This window comes from Gobio gobio, assembly GCF_949357685.1.
Source record: "Gobio gobio genome assembly, chromosome: 3".
In the NCBI taxonomy this organism is placed as follows: Eukaryota; Metazoa; Chordata; class Actinopteri; order Cypriniformes; family Gobionidae; genus Gobio; species Gobio gobio.
In genome coordinates this window covers 922,866-940,099 of record NC_137099.1, presented here as the reverse complement: position 1 = coordinate 940,099, position 17,234 = coordinate 922,866, and the positions used below count along the sequence as shown (strand labels likewise).

Genomic DNA, 17,234 nt, shown 5'->3' with positions numbered 1-17,234 from the left:
AAGCAATATTTGGCGTGATTGAGAAAGCAATATTTGGCGTGATTTAGAAAGCAATATTTGGCGTGATTTAGAAAGCAATATTTGGCGTGATTTAGAAAGCAATATTTGGCGTGATTTAGAAAGCAATATTTGGCGTGATTTAGAAAGCAATATTTGGCGTGATTTAGAAAGCAATATTTGGCATGATCCTTGTCTTTTATTCCCGCCGTAGTAAAATTGAAAATGTCCTGGAAAAGTAGTGGAAAATGGTTGCTGAAAAAGAGTGGGAACCCTGAATGTGCTGCGGCGAAAAAAACAATACTTATTTTTTTCGTTTTGATGTCGATTTTTACACTCGCAGCGACAGAAAAGGCTTAAACCAATCACATACAAGGAAACAAAGGTCGCGAAATGTCCAGTTGATGTCATTAGCTATCTAGTTTTAGTCAAAAGACAACTCGAGGTATCTTAGTCAAGTTTTTTCAAAGTTTAACAAAAAAAGATACGTGAATGACTAAATATGACTAAAACTAACAAGGACATTTGGCACAAGACTAAGACTAAATAAAAAATAGCTGACATAATGAACACTAGTCAGTCTGTCCGCCGCTGTTGACTTCCGAGCCGCCACAGGATGCAGATGTTTGTCTTTGTGTTTCAGGATCCCTAAAGGGGCCGGTCCAGGCGGGTACATCACCGGCTCTCTGGTTCTGCCCAAGAGTGAGTTCGGCAAGAAAGCGGTGAGTTGCCGGCCTCCTCAAACACGTCTGCATGCTGCCGCTTGGCCCTCGTCAGCCCATCTGTGTTCTTATAGGGGTGTGCGATACTGACACAAACTCAACATTCACGTTTTGTTTTAAAGCAGCTTTACAGGAAATGCTTGCTTCAGTGTTACAGTTTAGGGTAATGCATTACGGGATGATGTTTCCCCTAAAATTGATTTCTTGGGGCATTTTTACCTCTTAATAGGGCAATTTTACAAGCCTTATTAGATGTTTGCATCATATTTTTACATTTAATCAAATTTAATTGGAATAGTAAGACGCTGCATTTAGATGCATTTACACTGCAATTACAACTGCTTAAATAATGCGTAATTATTTTGAATGTAGATTTATAATGTATTACTTTCATCGTTGGGTTAGCTCAGTTACTTTTAAAACAGTAGATAACAGAGGTGTCAAAAGTATTGGCATTCATGACTCAGGTAGAAGTATAGATACTAGGGTTTAAAAAGACTTCTGTAGAAGTTGAAGTATCAACTCAAGCTTTTTACTCAAGTAAAAGTGCTGGTTTCAAAACTACTTAACCTCTTAACAAGCGCCCCATTTTTTAGGAATTCTTTGAAAACGATATACCCAAATGAAAATGTCTGCAGCTCTTAAACCCTATGGTCTATATTCATAAACCTGGTCTTATTTTAATCTAGACACTTGAAATATTGCTACGCAAGAGTCATAATAACTCAAAGTAATATGGGAACAGAGTAATATACATGTAAATATATATGTAAGTGACTCACGTTTTTTGTTTTCACTTAGGGAAAAAAATATTATAATTTAATGTTAAGAGCCTGAAAATAACTTAAATATAAAACTGAATGTCTAATCATGTCATGATTCAAATATGAGGATGATTCTCTCAGTAATGTGGCTTCTGTGAGCTTTTATGTCAAGAAAAGTCTAGGCGTCATTTCAAAAAGGCCATTTATTTCAGAACATTTGCTATTGTAAAGAGTAGTTTTTCATTCAAATAAATCTGCAATAAACTGCAATATACTACTAATTATAATGGATAAACAGTTACTGAAAAACTAAAGCAACTATTTACAGAGATTACAAAGTGTAAAAAACTCATTTAGCTGATGGGAAGCGTCAGTGAGAGACTGCGCGCTCCACTGCAGTTGCGCCATGGAGAACGCGCAGCCAGCGCACAAACAGTATTCACCAAAGCCTACTTACGCAAACTGCGCAAGATAATGCCTTTTGATTGGTTACTAAGTCCATCAATCAAACCTTTGTTGGAAAGGCATTGGCTGGGCACCGAGTGCCTTTATCCAACGAAAACCATGGGCGCAATGATTGACAGCTCACCAAGCCTGTAAGGCGCTTCCTCTATATGATGCATCCCAGAAGAGTCTCTGATTGAAGGAGAGAGACGAGGGAGGGCTTAAAATACGTGGGAGAAGCCATTCTAGCAGGGGGAGTTTGCCAGACACGGAATAGAATCGATATTTCATTGAAAATGGACATGATTGATCACGCTAACTCAAAACTCTCTTGCAAACAACGGAGGATTTTTAGTTTTTTCCCTATTTTTTCGTTGTTTTGGATTAAAAAGTGGGATGCATTTTGAAGAATGGACTCTTACACAGAGATGTATGCGGGTGTTTATTGGATTCGTCCGATCTGATCCGAACGACAGGAGATGAAAGATGAGTAACGCTGATATTATGCTAATGTTTACATGGACGGTCCTTTAGCGTTTCATTTAACCCTTTCCTCTCTGGTGTATTTATTGCAAAAACAAGTTCAGAACATGAATCTTGAGTGTTTTAGCTTTCAAATGATGCATAGTTTGTGATAGTTGATTGAATATTTTGTATAAAACAAAAGTAAATAAAAGTACACACCCCCCCACTTCCGTCAACCCCCCCGTCCACGAACCGGTGCGGGTTAAGAAGTTAAAGTATAAAAGTAAAAGTAATGTAAGGGGAAAAAATGCCATTAAAGGGATAGTTCACCCAAAAATGAAAATTCTGTCATTTACTCACCCTCAAGTTGTTCCAAACCTGTATGAGTTTCTTTGTTCTGAAGATATTTTGAAGAATGTTTGTAAGCAAGCAGATTATATCCAACCATTGACTGCCATAGCATGTTTCCCCTACTTTGGCAGTCAATGGTTGCATATAATCTTACAAACATTCTTCAAAATATCTTCAGAACAAAGAAACTCATTCAGGTTTGGAACAACTTGAGGGTGAGTAAATGATGACAGAATTTTCATTTTTGGGTGAACTATCCCTTTAAGGACAAAAGATTAGGCTGCTCCACAGTGAAAAAAAAAAAAATTTTCTCAAGGCTATAATGACTATAATGTTATATTAAAAAGTTAATGTTGAAAATGTTTAGATGCACTAGGCTACCCGTTTCAGCCGCATATATTCCCATTGAAAATGAACACATTTTAGGACAATGCAAATACATTAAAGAACCATACGTGTACTATTGAGCATTAACGTGTTTCATGGAGCGGAAGATTTAATGACTAGTTTCCTATAAATAATGTAAAGGTGCAAAAAGGCAAAATTCAGAGGCATGTTATCAATAACCATTATTTGAATGTGTGATCAGTGGGTCGACGATTTCCAGCCCAAAAACTCACCAAATGTACATTTATATTCAAAAAATGGTTATTGAAATGTTATTTTAAAATTTAATCTCTGCTATATTGATTATGAAAAGTGCAAAGACACGGTCAGGAATGACTTTGAGCACTTCATTAAGTTTTGTTTTGTCGAAAGCCTTTCTTTAAAGTGAATTTCATTTTGTATAAATTGTATCTTAATTGTAATCAATGTTTCATCAGCCAATCGTCTGGATTTAATAAATGAGAAGCAGCATAATCGTGACATGGAGGCGCCGGCGCGATCGCATTGCACATGAACTGGAGCACGTCTCATAAATAAACCCAAACTCAGCCTCACAGACATGAGAAATATGTGAATAGAAAGTTTGAAATAACTAAAAGAAAAAGTCAGGCAATGCAATTCCTATACTCTTTGAAATCATAATTACATTGCATTGTTGCTTGAAACCCCAAATATTTTAATACCATTCTTCATTAACAATTACTCAGTTATTTCTAACAATGTCATTGTAAAAAGTAGTTGGCTACTTTTTGATAGTAACTTGTAGTGTAACTACTTTTTCAAGCGTAGCTTGAATGTAACTTAAGTACTTTAACTTACAAGTATCTTATAAAGCTTTCAGAGTAGCTTGCCCAACACTGATTACTTTAAATATAAACCTAAAACCGTCAGTAGGTGATGGCGAGGCATTAGTCCCACTTTTCTTTTACAATTTATACAAAACGAAATTCACTTTAAAGAAAGTCTTTCTACAAAACAAAACTTAATGAAATGATCATTTCTGACTGTATCTTTGACATATTGCAAATCTTTGCACTTTGAGCCTTTGATCCTGGCCGAGTCTACCTCTTTTCTTCGGATCAAATTTCGTCTGTTTGGTTTCACACCTGTAATTTTGACTTGGACCAAACTGAAGAGTCAGAAAATCCCTTAAGAAAGGGCCCTTAAGCTTACGATGCTTTTGGGAAACGCAGCCTTGTTTAGCATTACAAGCCGTCATGTGACTCTGGTACTTTACAAACTATGCCCAATAGTCGAAAATTAGCTACTTTTGAGAATTATTGATGTATTTTCGTTAGGGCGGAGCAATTTTTTTTTTCAGATTATTTCGAATTATCCGCAATTATATATATTTTTTAAATGGAGAAATTGCAGTTTTGAATAAAAATGTTACCAAACGTTTAGACATGTTGACAATACAGCAATTATAAGAGAAGAAAATGATCCGACCACATGATGGCACGCCGCTCTCAATGTATTTAGTTTCATATTTATGTTTAAATGTTATTTTAAAATTTTATCTCGGCTATATTGATTATGAAAAGTGCAAAGATGCGTAATACGTCAAAGACACAGTCATGATTTTGAGCACTTCATTAAGTTTTTTTTTGTAGAAAGCCTTTATTTAAAGTGATTTCGTTTTGTATAAATTGTAATCAATGTTTCATCAGCCAATCGTCTGGATTTAATAAATGAGAAGCAGCATAATCGTGACATGGAGGCGCCGGCGCGATCACTTGCTCATAAACTGGAGCACGTCTCATAAATAAACCCAAACTCAGCCTCACAGACGTGAGAAATATGTGAATAGAATATCCAATTTTAAATACAACAATTCGAAACTAAAAGAAATAGTCAAGCAAAGCAATTCCTATACTCTTTGAAATCATAATTGCATTACATTGTTGCTTGAAACCCGAAATATTTTAATAACATTCTTCATTAACAATTACTCAGTTATTGTAAAAAGTAGTTGGCTACTTCTTGGTAGTAACTTACAAGTAGCTTGTAAAGCTCCAGTTTCAAAGTAGAGTAGCTTGCCCAACACTGATTACTTTAAATATAAACCTAAAACCGCCAGTAGGGGATTGCGAGTCATTGACTTAATGAGTCGTTCATTCAAACGATTCGTTCAAACGGCTGAATCATTCGGTCATTGATTTAAGGCCTGGTTTCACAGACTGGGCTTAGATTAAGTTCAAAATCACAGAATCATTCAGGAACGACAACACTCCTGTTTAAAACGGTGAAATAGAGCAAAAATATTGACCATATTATCTGAAATGTGTATTCACAATATGAACTTGAACTGTTGCATATGGTCATTAATCGCAAAAACACTTGCTCATGTGACTCATATAGAAGTGTAAGACTAAAACTGCCCCATATATTGATTTCTAGAGTCGTTAACTTTGTGTTTTTTGCATTGACGACACATTAATTTTGATGTTGTCGCTGATCGCACACCCCTACTCACATGTTGAATATATTGTTCTTGAGTTGTGTGTAAGCGGCTGGTGGCGGTTGTGCTTCACATTAACTCTTGTTGACAGGATTTAAACACATTTTCTGCTTTCCCACTGTCATGGTGCTGGCTCCTCACACACTCAGGGGCGCAACTACCCAGTGCCAGAGGGCTATGCAGCAACAATTTTGTTGTATTTTCATTAAAAATAGGCTAATAACGAACAAAAAAATAAACAATAGTTTGAAAGTAATTAAAGAGGAAATTATGAGTTAAGCAATATCATACGAGCAAGAGTGCTATTTTCCAAAGCCTACACTCTAAAAAATGCTGGGTAAAAAATAACCCAAATGCGTGGTTAAAACAACCCAATTGCTGGGTTAGTCCATTTTCAACCCAACTTGGGTTATTTTTAACCCAGCATTTTTTAGAGTGTATATCAGCATGATTGCAAAATGCAATATTAATTTTATACAACAGTTCAATAAACAACAAGTGGTCATTTTTTACAGTTTTGCTCCATTTTCCCAACAAAAATAGATTCAAACAAAGTATAGGTTTCGTTCTTAAAAGAATTCACCGTTTTTAAACAGTCGGTAAGAACGAATTAGTTGAATGATTCTAGAATTCATTACGCCGCCAACTATACTGGCAGTTTTGTAGTTTCATAGGCCTGGAATAAATAAAATTTTCCCAACACTTCATATTTCTATAATTAAAATATTAATATTTAGAACATAGATCTAAAAATCTCATGACATTATTTAGGCAATTAATTACAGTGTAAGTGGATTTTGTTGATATTGATTTCATTTAATTCTTATAACAGTGTGTATCGTGGTAAATAGTGTAATCACTTAAAAAGATGGTCAACAATATGTAACTTTACTTTATAAGAGGTGTTCCCTAATTAGTGAGCATGCAATTTTGAGAACACCAAGGAAAGGGCGCGTTCTTTTCATCTGTTTGGATACTTCAAAGTTTGCATTGCCTGATTGGTTTACCTGTTTAGCCTACACGTTAGTAACATGCGTTTTGTCCGACTCATAGCGCGCATCCTTGACGTGACGCGTGATTTACCATATAAGTGCGCGTTCTTAACGTCTGAAACGAGCGTTTTCCTTGACCCCAAAGCGCACGTTAAGAGCGCGTTTTTGTGGACGCGTCTAGGACGCGCGTTTTGCTGTCAAATCACCGGCGCGCGCGCCCACTCGCGATATTACATTATCCAAAATTCTATTATGCGATCTTATGAGGGCGCCTACTCTAGCATGTTAGTCCTCTCGCCGCCTCAATCGCGCGAATCTCGCCGCCTCATTCGCGTGAATCTCGCCGCAGAATGCCATTTTGCGTCTCTGCATTGACTTAACATGTAAATCACTCGCGTGAATCGCGTCCGGTGTGAACGCACCATTAGTCCTCTAAAATGTTATATAATATTGAGGAAATACAGAAATGATATAGAAACGCACAACAGCAGCTACATATAGAAAATACGAATATATTTTTATATTTGTATATTTTTTTATACCATCGCTTTGGCGCCCCCTATGCGCCGCATATTGCGCATACCCACTTTTTGCGCCACTGCATACACTATATACTATATATGGTTCAGTTCACAGTTGTTATTTCCAGCACCGCTTCAGTGGGGAAGCACATCTGGGTTGGGTCTCACTGTCCTGTATATGATCATCCTTACAGCCAATCAGGAGGATGTGAAGGAGTAGAGAGCAGAGGATAGAGAGGACAGAGTGTGTGTGTGTGTGTGTGTGTGTGTGTGTGTGTGTGTGTGTGTGTGTGTGTGTGTGTGTGTGTGTGTGTGTGTGTGTGTGTGTGTGTGTGTGTGTGTGTGTGTGTGTGTGTGTGTGTGTGTGTGTGTGTGTGTGTGTGTGTGTGTGTGTGTGTGTGTGTGTGTGTGTGTGTGTGTGTGTGTGTGTGTGTGTGTGTGTGTGTGTGTGTGCTTCTCTCTCTGATGTGTGTTATTCTGACCAGCAGGGACAAGCATCAGCCAAACGACAAGGAAAATTTAAAAAGGTACTGAACGGGTAGAGATCCAAAAGAACCTTGTAATATCATATAATCCATTTAAAGGGATAGTTCACCCTGAATTCAGACATTAGCTGTTCTAATGCCGTACGCCTTTCTTTCTTATTCAGAGAATATTTAAAAATGTCTGTGTAATGGACCGCCATCAAGCTCTTAAAAAAGACTCGAAAGATCAAGATTACACTGCTAAAAATAATTCAACAAAAGTAATTTTGTCTTGTTTCTAGTCTAAATATCTAAAAATTCTTCAATCAAGATGCATTTACTAGATGAGTAAAATTGAGTGTTTTCTTGTAAATAATATAAAAATGAAGGAGTTTTTGCTTAAAACAAGCAAAAATATCTGCCAATGGGGTGAGAATGATTATCATGTTTTTTTTTTTAACAAGATAAGTTTGGGTTTGAGACGCTCATTATTGTCTGCTATAGACTATTTGCTTCTTATTTATTAAATCCAGGCAATTATCTGATTAAACGTTGATTAAAATTAACATACAATTTATACGAAACAAAATTCACATTAAAGAAAGGCTTTCTACGCAAAATTCCTTCTGACATATTGCGCATTTTTTCACTTTTCATAATCAATGTAGCCGAGATGAAATTTAAAAATAACATTATAATATTTAAACATAAACTTATGTTTATGGTTATTTTTCTCACCCCATTGGCAGATAATTTAGCTTGTTGTAAGCGAAAACTCACTTTATTTAGACTTTTTTCCTCAGAAAACAAGAAAAAATATCTAGTAAATGCATCTTGATTTACGAATTTGAAGATATTTGAACTGAAAACAAGAAAAAATACTAAATAAGAAGAGCATTTTTTGCAGTGTAAAGGGCACATATTATGCACTTTTATAAGGTGTTTGAACACAGGTCTGTGCCTATAATGGGAAAAAATCCACCCTCTCCTGTTTTTATAATCCCCATAAATCATGTTTCTCCAAACACACAGTTCCAGATTTCCCCCAGAAGCCCCGCCCACGACGGCCGACGATCTGCCCTATTAGCATGTGTCCGAACGCTCCACAACTGGCCGTTTCTCATCGTTTGGCTGCGTGATATTGTCCAGTTTTGTTGTTGCTGGAGTATCCGAAGCATAAGGCTCCTCCCTCTTCTGGAAAGGAGGGCGGAGAGCAGCAGCTCATTTGCATTTAAAGGGACACACACATAAAAACAGCTGAAAAGAGAGGGCATGGGTTGTATTTCTCACAACTTGTGAGTCTCATGAGTGCAGAAGACCAGCGGCCAAGGGCAGGATTTTTATTATACGATACATTAAATGTCCCCATCGTAAACCCGCAGAATACCTGTCGTACCGGATCATTCTGTGGCGCTGAGTCTTTTATTAAAGCTTGATGCTGGTCGATATTCACTGCGACACGTTCTCCGTTTGTGGTGCGTTAAAGAAAGAAGGGCGTTCGGCATTATAACAACACCAGGGTGAGTAAACGATGACTTCATGTGCATTTCAAGCTGAACTAGCCCTTTAAAGTCACTATTCACACACACACACACACACACACGAGTGCTGGGCAGTTTGACCATTATTGTTTGATCATTTTGAGATTTGTGTGTAGATTTCAGTCTTTTAAAGGCAGTGAGTTTGAGTCCGAAATCTCCACTTCATCAGCTTTACAGTGTTATTCATATCTATATTTGTTTATATCAGGGTTATATCTGAGGGCGTTTTCACACCTGAGAGTCCGAACCGAAGTTCATGTTTTGATACATTTTATACATTGGGTTAGTTTTGGTTTGGTTTCACATTGTAATTATGTGAGCGCACTAAAGAACTGAACATGACACTTGAGTCCACTCGTCTTCATCTATGTGGGCGGCATCTGGACTGTGATTGGTTTGTAAACGGATGTGCGTCTGACGTCAAGAATGAATAAACGGACGCATATCGTTGTCACTATTGAACAGTCGCATTGCTGGACTATTTTCTGTTCGTCACGTTTAAAGTGGACATTTCAAGCTTTATATTCACATATTCCTCATGTTTGTGAGGCAGTATCTGCTGAGTTTGGGTTTGAGACGCTTCAGTTCATGTGTAAAGCATGTGATCGCTCCCGCCATTATTGTCTGCTATAGACTATTAGCTTCTTATTTATTAAATCCAGGCAATTATCTGATTAAACGTTGATTAAAATTAACATACAATTTATACAAAACGAAATCACATTAAAGAAAGGCTTTCTACGCAAAATTTCTTTCAAAATCATTTCTGGCATATTGCGCATCTTTTCACTTTTCATAATCAATGTAGCCGAGATGAAATTTAAAAATAACATTATAATATTTAAACATAAACAGGAACTTCCTGTAAATGGTCTGAGAGTCTGAACCGTACAGAAAATGCTTTCACACTAGAAACGAACCGAACATTTGTTCAGTTTGATCCGCACTGAGACGACCTCTTTTTGTCGGACCAAATTTCGTCTGTTTGGTTTCACACCTGTAATTTTGTTTCAGACCAAACAAGGTGTGTGTGAAGCGCCCTTAAACTCTTCAGTTGAATATCATGGCGTTAAATGAGCGCTCTCTGATTTCTGTGATTTAAAGGGTTAGTTCAGCCAAAACTGTAGATTGTGTCATTAATGACTGAGCCTCATGTGGTTGGACACCCGTCAGACCTCCGTTCATCTTCAGACACAAATGAAGATATTTTAGTGTAAATCTGATGCTCTGAAAGGCCTCCATTGGCTCAACTTTACACTCTCAAGACCCTTAAAAGACACTAAAGACTAAAGTTACAAAGTCCATCTCACTACAGCGGCTCTACAATAACTTTATGAAGACGAGAATAGTTTCTGAGCGCAAAAAAACCCTAAATAACGACTTATATAGTGATGACGATTTCAAAACACGGCATCATGAAGCTTCGAAGCGTTATGAATCAGTGAGTCGATTCAGCAGTTCAGAGCGTTATGAATCAGTGAGTCGATTCAGCAGTTCAGAGCGTTATGAGTCAGTGAGTCGATTCAGCGGTTTGGAGAGTTATGAATCAGTGAGTCGATTCAGCAGTTTGAATCGCCAAATTTCAGCAGTTTGGCGGTTTGACACGCGATCCGAATCATGATTCGACTCACTGATTCATAACGCTTCGAAGCTTCATGATGCCTTGTTTTGAAATCGTCATCACTATATAAGTCGTTATTTAGGGTTTTTTTGCGCACAGAAACTATTCTCGTCTTCATAAAGTTATTGTAGAGCCGCTGTAGTGAGATGGACTTTGTAACTTTAGTCTTTAGTGTCTTTTAAGGGTCTTGAGAGTGTAAAGTTGAGCCAATGGAGGCCTTTCAGAGCATCAGATTTACACTAAAATATCTTCATTTGTGTCTGAAGATGAACGGAGGTCTGACGGGTGTCCAACCACATGAGGCTCAGTCATTAATGACACAATTTTCATTTGTGGGTGAACTAACCCTTTAATAATGTAATTTCCTGTATAATGCAGAATGACACGGATGAATAAATCAACAGTCGTTAATGGGGGAACTGGCCCTTTAAGAGTCGTCCGTCTCTTAAAGGGCCAGTTCCCCATTAATGAGAATCCTGTGGTCGTCTCCTAATGTCCTCAAACCCCTCAGACTTTCCTTCGAGTCTCTTCAGATCATCTGGAATAATCCGCTCCATGATCCGTGTGGATCCGTTTCTCTTGATCAACTTTCTGAAGTTGCTCAGACTGTCATCTTTCAGTTCATTATGAATCTCTTCATTTGAGTCTGAAGATGAACGAGACACATTTAATCTGAGCGTTGAAGTGAAATAAAACGGCTGTAAATGAAACACGCGCTGCAGAAATGATGTTTCCCGCTCAAATATCAGAACATCCTTAAATCAAGATCATTTAATGCTCAAGTCTTGTGTTCTGAGAAACTGAAGTGAGTTTGAGCTCAAAACAAGAGAAAGATCCTCAGTGTGTGTGAACGTGACTCTCGACTGAATGAAGCGGATCTTTATGACCACATTGACGGAGATAAACCGCAGCAGATCTTCCGTTATTCTCATGTGGTTTGATGTGTTTCTCACGGTTGTGTGTCAGGCAGGATTTGAGGGTTTGTGGGTAATGATCCTGCGGTCACGTGTGTGTCGTTCTCACACAGGACATCGTGCCGATCTTTTACCACCTGGTTCCTGCTCCCAACAAAACCAAGAATGGCAAAGAGAAGGAGAAGGAGGTGGAGAAGGAGAAGGAGGTGAAGGACGAGTTCAGCGAAGCGCTGCGAGATCTGAAGATCCAGTGGATGAGCAAGTCAGTCTTCACTCGTTCTGTGTTCATCTGTCCATCACACACACACACACACACACACACACACACACACACTCACTCGTTCTGTTCATCTGAGATTCATCACTGTCTGAAACACACTCACTGTTTAAAGATGCCGTCTTGTCTTACTCGTTTAAAAAAGGTCATGGTTTTCCTTAAAGGGTCATCACACACTCACTCACACACTCACTCACACACTCACTCACTCACACACTCACTGACTCACACACTCACACACACACACACACACACACACACTCACTCAGACACTCACTCACTCACTCACACACACAAACACACACACACACTATACGTTGGTGGTGTTCTTATTATATGCTCTTGTGCCGTTTGCCAACAAAACACACATTTTATGCAGCTTCACTCAATTTCGTGTGTGTGTGTGTGTGAGAGAGAGAGCTCATCTGGGAGAAGTGCCCATATAAGGAGTTCAGCCCTTTATGATGTCATACAGGGCCATACTCGAAAACACTCTCCGAAACTTGTGTGAATCTTGAAGGAGTGTGTTTGGCAGAGAAATACTCGTGTTTTGAAATGTTTGTCAATGAGAATCAACTCTTGAACTGTAAATGAGGCAGGAAACCGCTTTAGACCCGCCCCTTTATTGAAGTGTGTGTTTTCAGGTTGGACAGCAGCGCCCTATACGAGGAGCTGAAGGAGACGTTCCCCACACACCTGCCACTGCACGTCCAGAGACTCCATCAGCTGGACACAGAGAAGGTACACACACACACACACACACACACACACGCACGCACACACACGCACACACACACACACACACACACCTGCCACTGCACGTCCAGAGACTCCATCAGCTGGACTCAGAGAAGGTACACACACACACACACACACACACCTGCCACTGCACGTCCAGAGACTCCATCAGCTGGACTCAGAGAAGGTACACACACACACACACACACACACACTGACTCCCTCTGTCCTCCTGCAGGAGCGTCTGAAGCGTCTGGGAGAGATCGTGGCTGCGGCGGACACAGTGATGTCACACATCGACCAGACGGCACTGGCCGTTTATCTCACCATGAAGACGGACCCTCGGCCGGACGCCGCCACCATCAAGAGGTTCAGAACATCATCACACACACACACACACAGTGTCGTAACTTTGAGTGTCGTAACTTTGAGTGTCGTAACTTTGAGTGTCGTAACTTTGAGTGTCGTAACTTTGAGTGTCGTAACTTTGAGTGTCGTAACTTTGAGTGTCGTAACTTTGAGTGTCGTAACTTTGAGTGTCGTAATTGAGCGTCGTAACTGTGAGCGTCGTAACTGTGAGCGTCGTAACTGTGAGCGTCGTAACTGTGAGCGTCGTAACTGTGAGCTTCGTAACTGTGAGCGTCGTAACTGTGAGCGTCGTAACTGTGAGCGTCGTAACTGTGAGCGTCGTAACTGTGAGCGTCGTAACTGTGAGCGTCGTAACTGTGAGCGTCGTAACTGTGCGTGTCGTAACTGTGAGCGTCGTAACTGTGAGCGTCGTAACTGTGAGCGTCGTAACTGTGAGCGTCGTAACTGTGCGTGTCGTAACTGTGAGCGTCGTAACTGTGAGCGTCGTAACTGTGAGCGTCGTAACTGTGAGCGTCGTAACTGTGAGTGTCGTAACTGTGAGTGTCGTAACTTTGAGTGTCGTAACTGTGAGCGTCGTAACTGTGAGCGTCGTAACTGTGAGCGTCGTAACTGTGAGCGTCGTAACTGTGAGCGTCGTAACTGTGAGCGTCGTAACTGTGAGCGTCGTAACTGTGAGCGTCGTAACTGTGCGCGTCGTAACTGTGAGCGTCGTAACTGTGAGCGTCGTAACTGTGTGTCGTAACTGTGAGCGTCGTAACTGTGAGCGTCGTAACTGTGAGCGTCGTAACTGTGAGCGTCGTAACTGTGAGCGTCGTAACTTTGAGTGTCGTAACTGTGAGCGTCGTCACTTTGAGCGTCGTAACTGAGCGTCGTAACTGTGAGCGTCGTAACTGAGTCTGTGAGGACGTTGGCGGGGAAACGGTGGTGGGTGGGGGATGGCTTTGGTCGTTCCTCCTACTGGTAAACTCCCCTCTATAAGAAGGGCGTTCTCTGAGAGGGGGAGGGGCTAGGAGAATCCTTCGCTCTCCTAGGCATTGCTTAAAAAGCAGCAGATTGAGATTTAGCTTGTTTTTTTTTTACTTCTCAACCACCGTGTTGACCGCCTCCCCAAACAACCCAGACTGCGAAATCGGAGCGTCCAGTAGGAAAACCTTTTCCTATCACGGGTTTCCGTGAGGTTGAGCCACAGGTGGTGCTCTGCCGCCACCATTGAACGTCCTATGGGGCGAGCTGTGCTTCGTGGCTCATAAAGCCAAATCCGCAGCTTAGCGCAGCTCCTTAACTGCTTCCGGTGTCAAACCGTAGCGCGCGAAAGTACGTCGACGAGCTCCGCGCATGTCGCTGAACGCTGCGCTTCCTGGCCGCTAGGCGGGAGAGCGCCGTCATTACAGGAAGGCCCGAAATCCTCAGAGTCGGACGCTGCGGTAAACACGACATCATCATCCAGTCCGAAGGAAACCGCGTCGCGTGCCTCCGGGTTGGGACACAAATAGTCGTGTGAAAAACTCGACGGCCGGAGTCCCGCGCACGTGCTCGGGGGAGAGAAAGGGCACTCCACTCCTCGAGCTCTATATCCGAACCCCAGGTCGCGGATCCAAGAGAGGCCTGCGCGACCTCGGGAGCGCGACGGGGAAAAACGGATGACTCCCTCTCAAAAACCACGAGCCTCGAGCGGAGGGTTTTGACAGGGAGACTAACACAAAATTTGCATTTTGAAAACCCCTCAGCCGCCTCGCGCGTGTGAAAACCCCAAACGTTTAACACACTTACTGTGGGGTCGTTGTTCGCGATGAAGCGAGTGCACGGCGGCGGGCAAAGACTATCCGCAGTCGCTGAAGTGCTGGTGATAAAGTTGAATGAAATCCAAGATATTTGGGCCAGAAAAAACAAAACTGAAGGGCATGAAATGGCCGCTTCGTGAAGGCAGAGAAATCTGAGGAGCAGATGGTGCGCGCGCGCAGTATAAGAGTGACAACGTCAAAGGGGGCGGCACGCGCGCCATCAGCCAATCAATTGGCGTGATTCTATAAGGGCTTCAGACAATCACCCAGAGGGCGTCCCATTACGTCATTAAAGTGACGCAGCGTCGAGTGAACCTATGAAAGGGAACTGTCTTATGTTTTTGAACAGTGTTCAGTTGAAGTGAGGCGTGTTAATGGCGTGTGTGTGTGTAGACTGGTAATCCCTACGTTATGGGGACAAAGATAGCAATATCCGAAATCCTCGTCCTTGAGGGGACATTTTTTGGTCCCCATGAGGAAAACATCTTATAAATCAGACTAAGTGATGTTTTTAGAAAATGTAAAAATGCAGAATGTCTCCTGTAATGGGTAGGGGCTGTGTGTGTGTGTGTGTGTGTGTGTGTGTGTGTGTGTGTGTGTGTGTGTGTGTGTGTGTGTGTGTGTGTGTGTGTGTGTGTGTGTGTGTGTGTGTGTGTGTGTGTGTGTGTGTGTGTGTGTGATGGGTAGGTTTAGGGGCAGTGTGTGTGTGTGATGGGTAGGTTTAGGGGCAATGTGTGTGTGTGATGGGTAGGTTTAGGGGCAGGGGCAGTGTGTGTGTGTGTGTGTGTGTGTGTGTGATGGGTAGGTTTAGGGGCAGTGTGTGTGTGTGTGTGTGTGTGTGTGTGTGTGTGTGTGTGTGTGTGTGTGTGATGGGTAGGTTTAGGGGCAGTGTGTGTGTGGTGTGTGTGTGTGTGTGTGATGGGTAGGTTTAGGGGCAGTGTGTGTGTGTGTGTGTGTGTGTGTGTGTGTGTGTGTGTGTGTGTGTGTGTGTGTGTGTGTGTGTGTGTGTGTGTGTGTGTGTGTGTGTGTGTGTGTGTGTGTGTGATGGGTAGGTTTAGGGGCAGGAGCTGTGTGTGTGTGTGTGTGTGTGTGTGTGTGTGTGATGGGTAGGTTTAGGGGCAGTGTGTGTGTGTGTGTGTGTGTGTGTGTGTGTGATGGGTAGGTTTAGGGGCAGGAGCTGTGTGTGTGGTGTGTGTGTGTGTGTGTGTGTGTGTGTGTGTGTGTGTGTGTGTGTGTGTGTGTGTGATGGGTAGGTTTAGGGGCAGTGTGTGTGTGTGTGTGATGGGTAGGTTTAGGGGCAATGTGTGTGTGTGATGGGTAGGTTTAGGGGCAGTGTGTGTGTGTGTGTGTGTGTGTGTGTGTGTGTGTGTGTGTGTGTGTGTGTGTGATGGGTAGGTTTAGGGGCAGTGTGTGTGTGTGTGTGTGTGTGTGTGTGTGATGGGTAGGTTTAGGGGCAGTGTGTGTGTGGTGTGTGTGTGTGTGTGTGATGGGTAGGTTTAGGGGCAGTGTGTGTGTGTGTGTGTGTGTGTGTGTGTGTGTGTGTGTGTGTGTGTGTGTGTGTGTGTGTGTGTGTGTGTGTGTGTGTGTGTGTGTGTGTGTGTGTGTGTGTGTGTGTGTGTGTGTGTGTGTGATGGGTAGGTTTAGGGGCAGTGTGTGTGTGTGATGGGTAGGTTTAGGGGCAATGTGTGTGTGTGATGGGTAGGTTTAGGGGCAGGGGCAGTGTGTGTGTGTGTGTGTGTGTGTGTGTGTGATGGGTAGGTTTAGGGGCAGTGTGTGTGTGTGTGTGTGTGTGTGTGTGTGTGTGATGGGTAGGTTTAGGGGCAGTGTGTGTGTGTGTGTGTGTGTGTGTGTGTGTGTGTGATGGGTAGGTTTAGGGGCTGTGTGTGTGTGTGATGGGTAGGTTTAGGGGCAGTGTGTGTGTGTGTGTGTGTGTGTGTGTGTGTGTGTGTGTGTGTGTGTGTGTGTGTGTGTGTGTGTGTGTGTGTGTGTGTGTGTGTGTGTGTGTGTGTGTGTGTGTGTGTGATGGGTAGGTTTAGGGGCAGGAGCTGTGTGTGTGTGTGTGTGTGTGTGTGTGTGTGTGTGTGTGTGTGTGTGTGTGTGTGTGTGTGTGTGTGTGATGGGTAGGTTTAGGGGCAGTGTGTGTGTGTGTGTGTGTGTGTGTGTGATGGGTAGGTTTAGGGGCAGGAGCTGTGTGTGTGGTGTGTGTGTGTGTGTGTGTGTGTGTGTGTGTGTGTGTGTGTGTGTGTGTGTGTGTGTGTGTGTGATGGGTAGGTTTAGGGGCAGTGTGTGTGTGTGTGTGTGTGTGATGGGTAGGTTTAGGGGCAGGAGCTGTGTGTGTGTGTGTGTGTGTGTGTGTGTGTGTGTGTGTGTGTGTGTGTGTGTGTGTGTGTGTGATGGGTAGGTTTAGGGGCAGTGTAAGGGGATA

The 17,234-nt window shown here is 42.0% G+C and overlaps 1 protein-coding gene across 1 annotated transcript in view; it reads left to right on the top strand.

The window, feature by feature from the left end:
- The window catches only part of tpp2 (tripeptidyl peptidase 2), a 110,521-nt gene that overhangs the window by 83,469 nt on the left and 9,818 nt on the right, over positions 1-17,234 (top strand). The window contains exons 17-21 of the mRNA XM_079811789.1: positions 641-719; positions 7,593-7,631; positions 11,758-11,906; positions 12,566-12,662; positions 12,898-13,028. Coding sequence (XP_079667915.1) covers positions 641-719; positions 7,593-7,631; positions 11,758-11,906; positions 12,566-12,662; positions 12,898-13,028 — 495 coding nt within the window. The remainder of the gene's footprint in view (positions 1-640; positions 720-7,592; positions 7,632-11,757; positions 11,907-12,565; positions 12,663-12,897; positions 13,029-17,234) is intronic.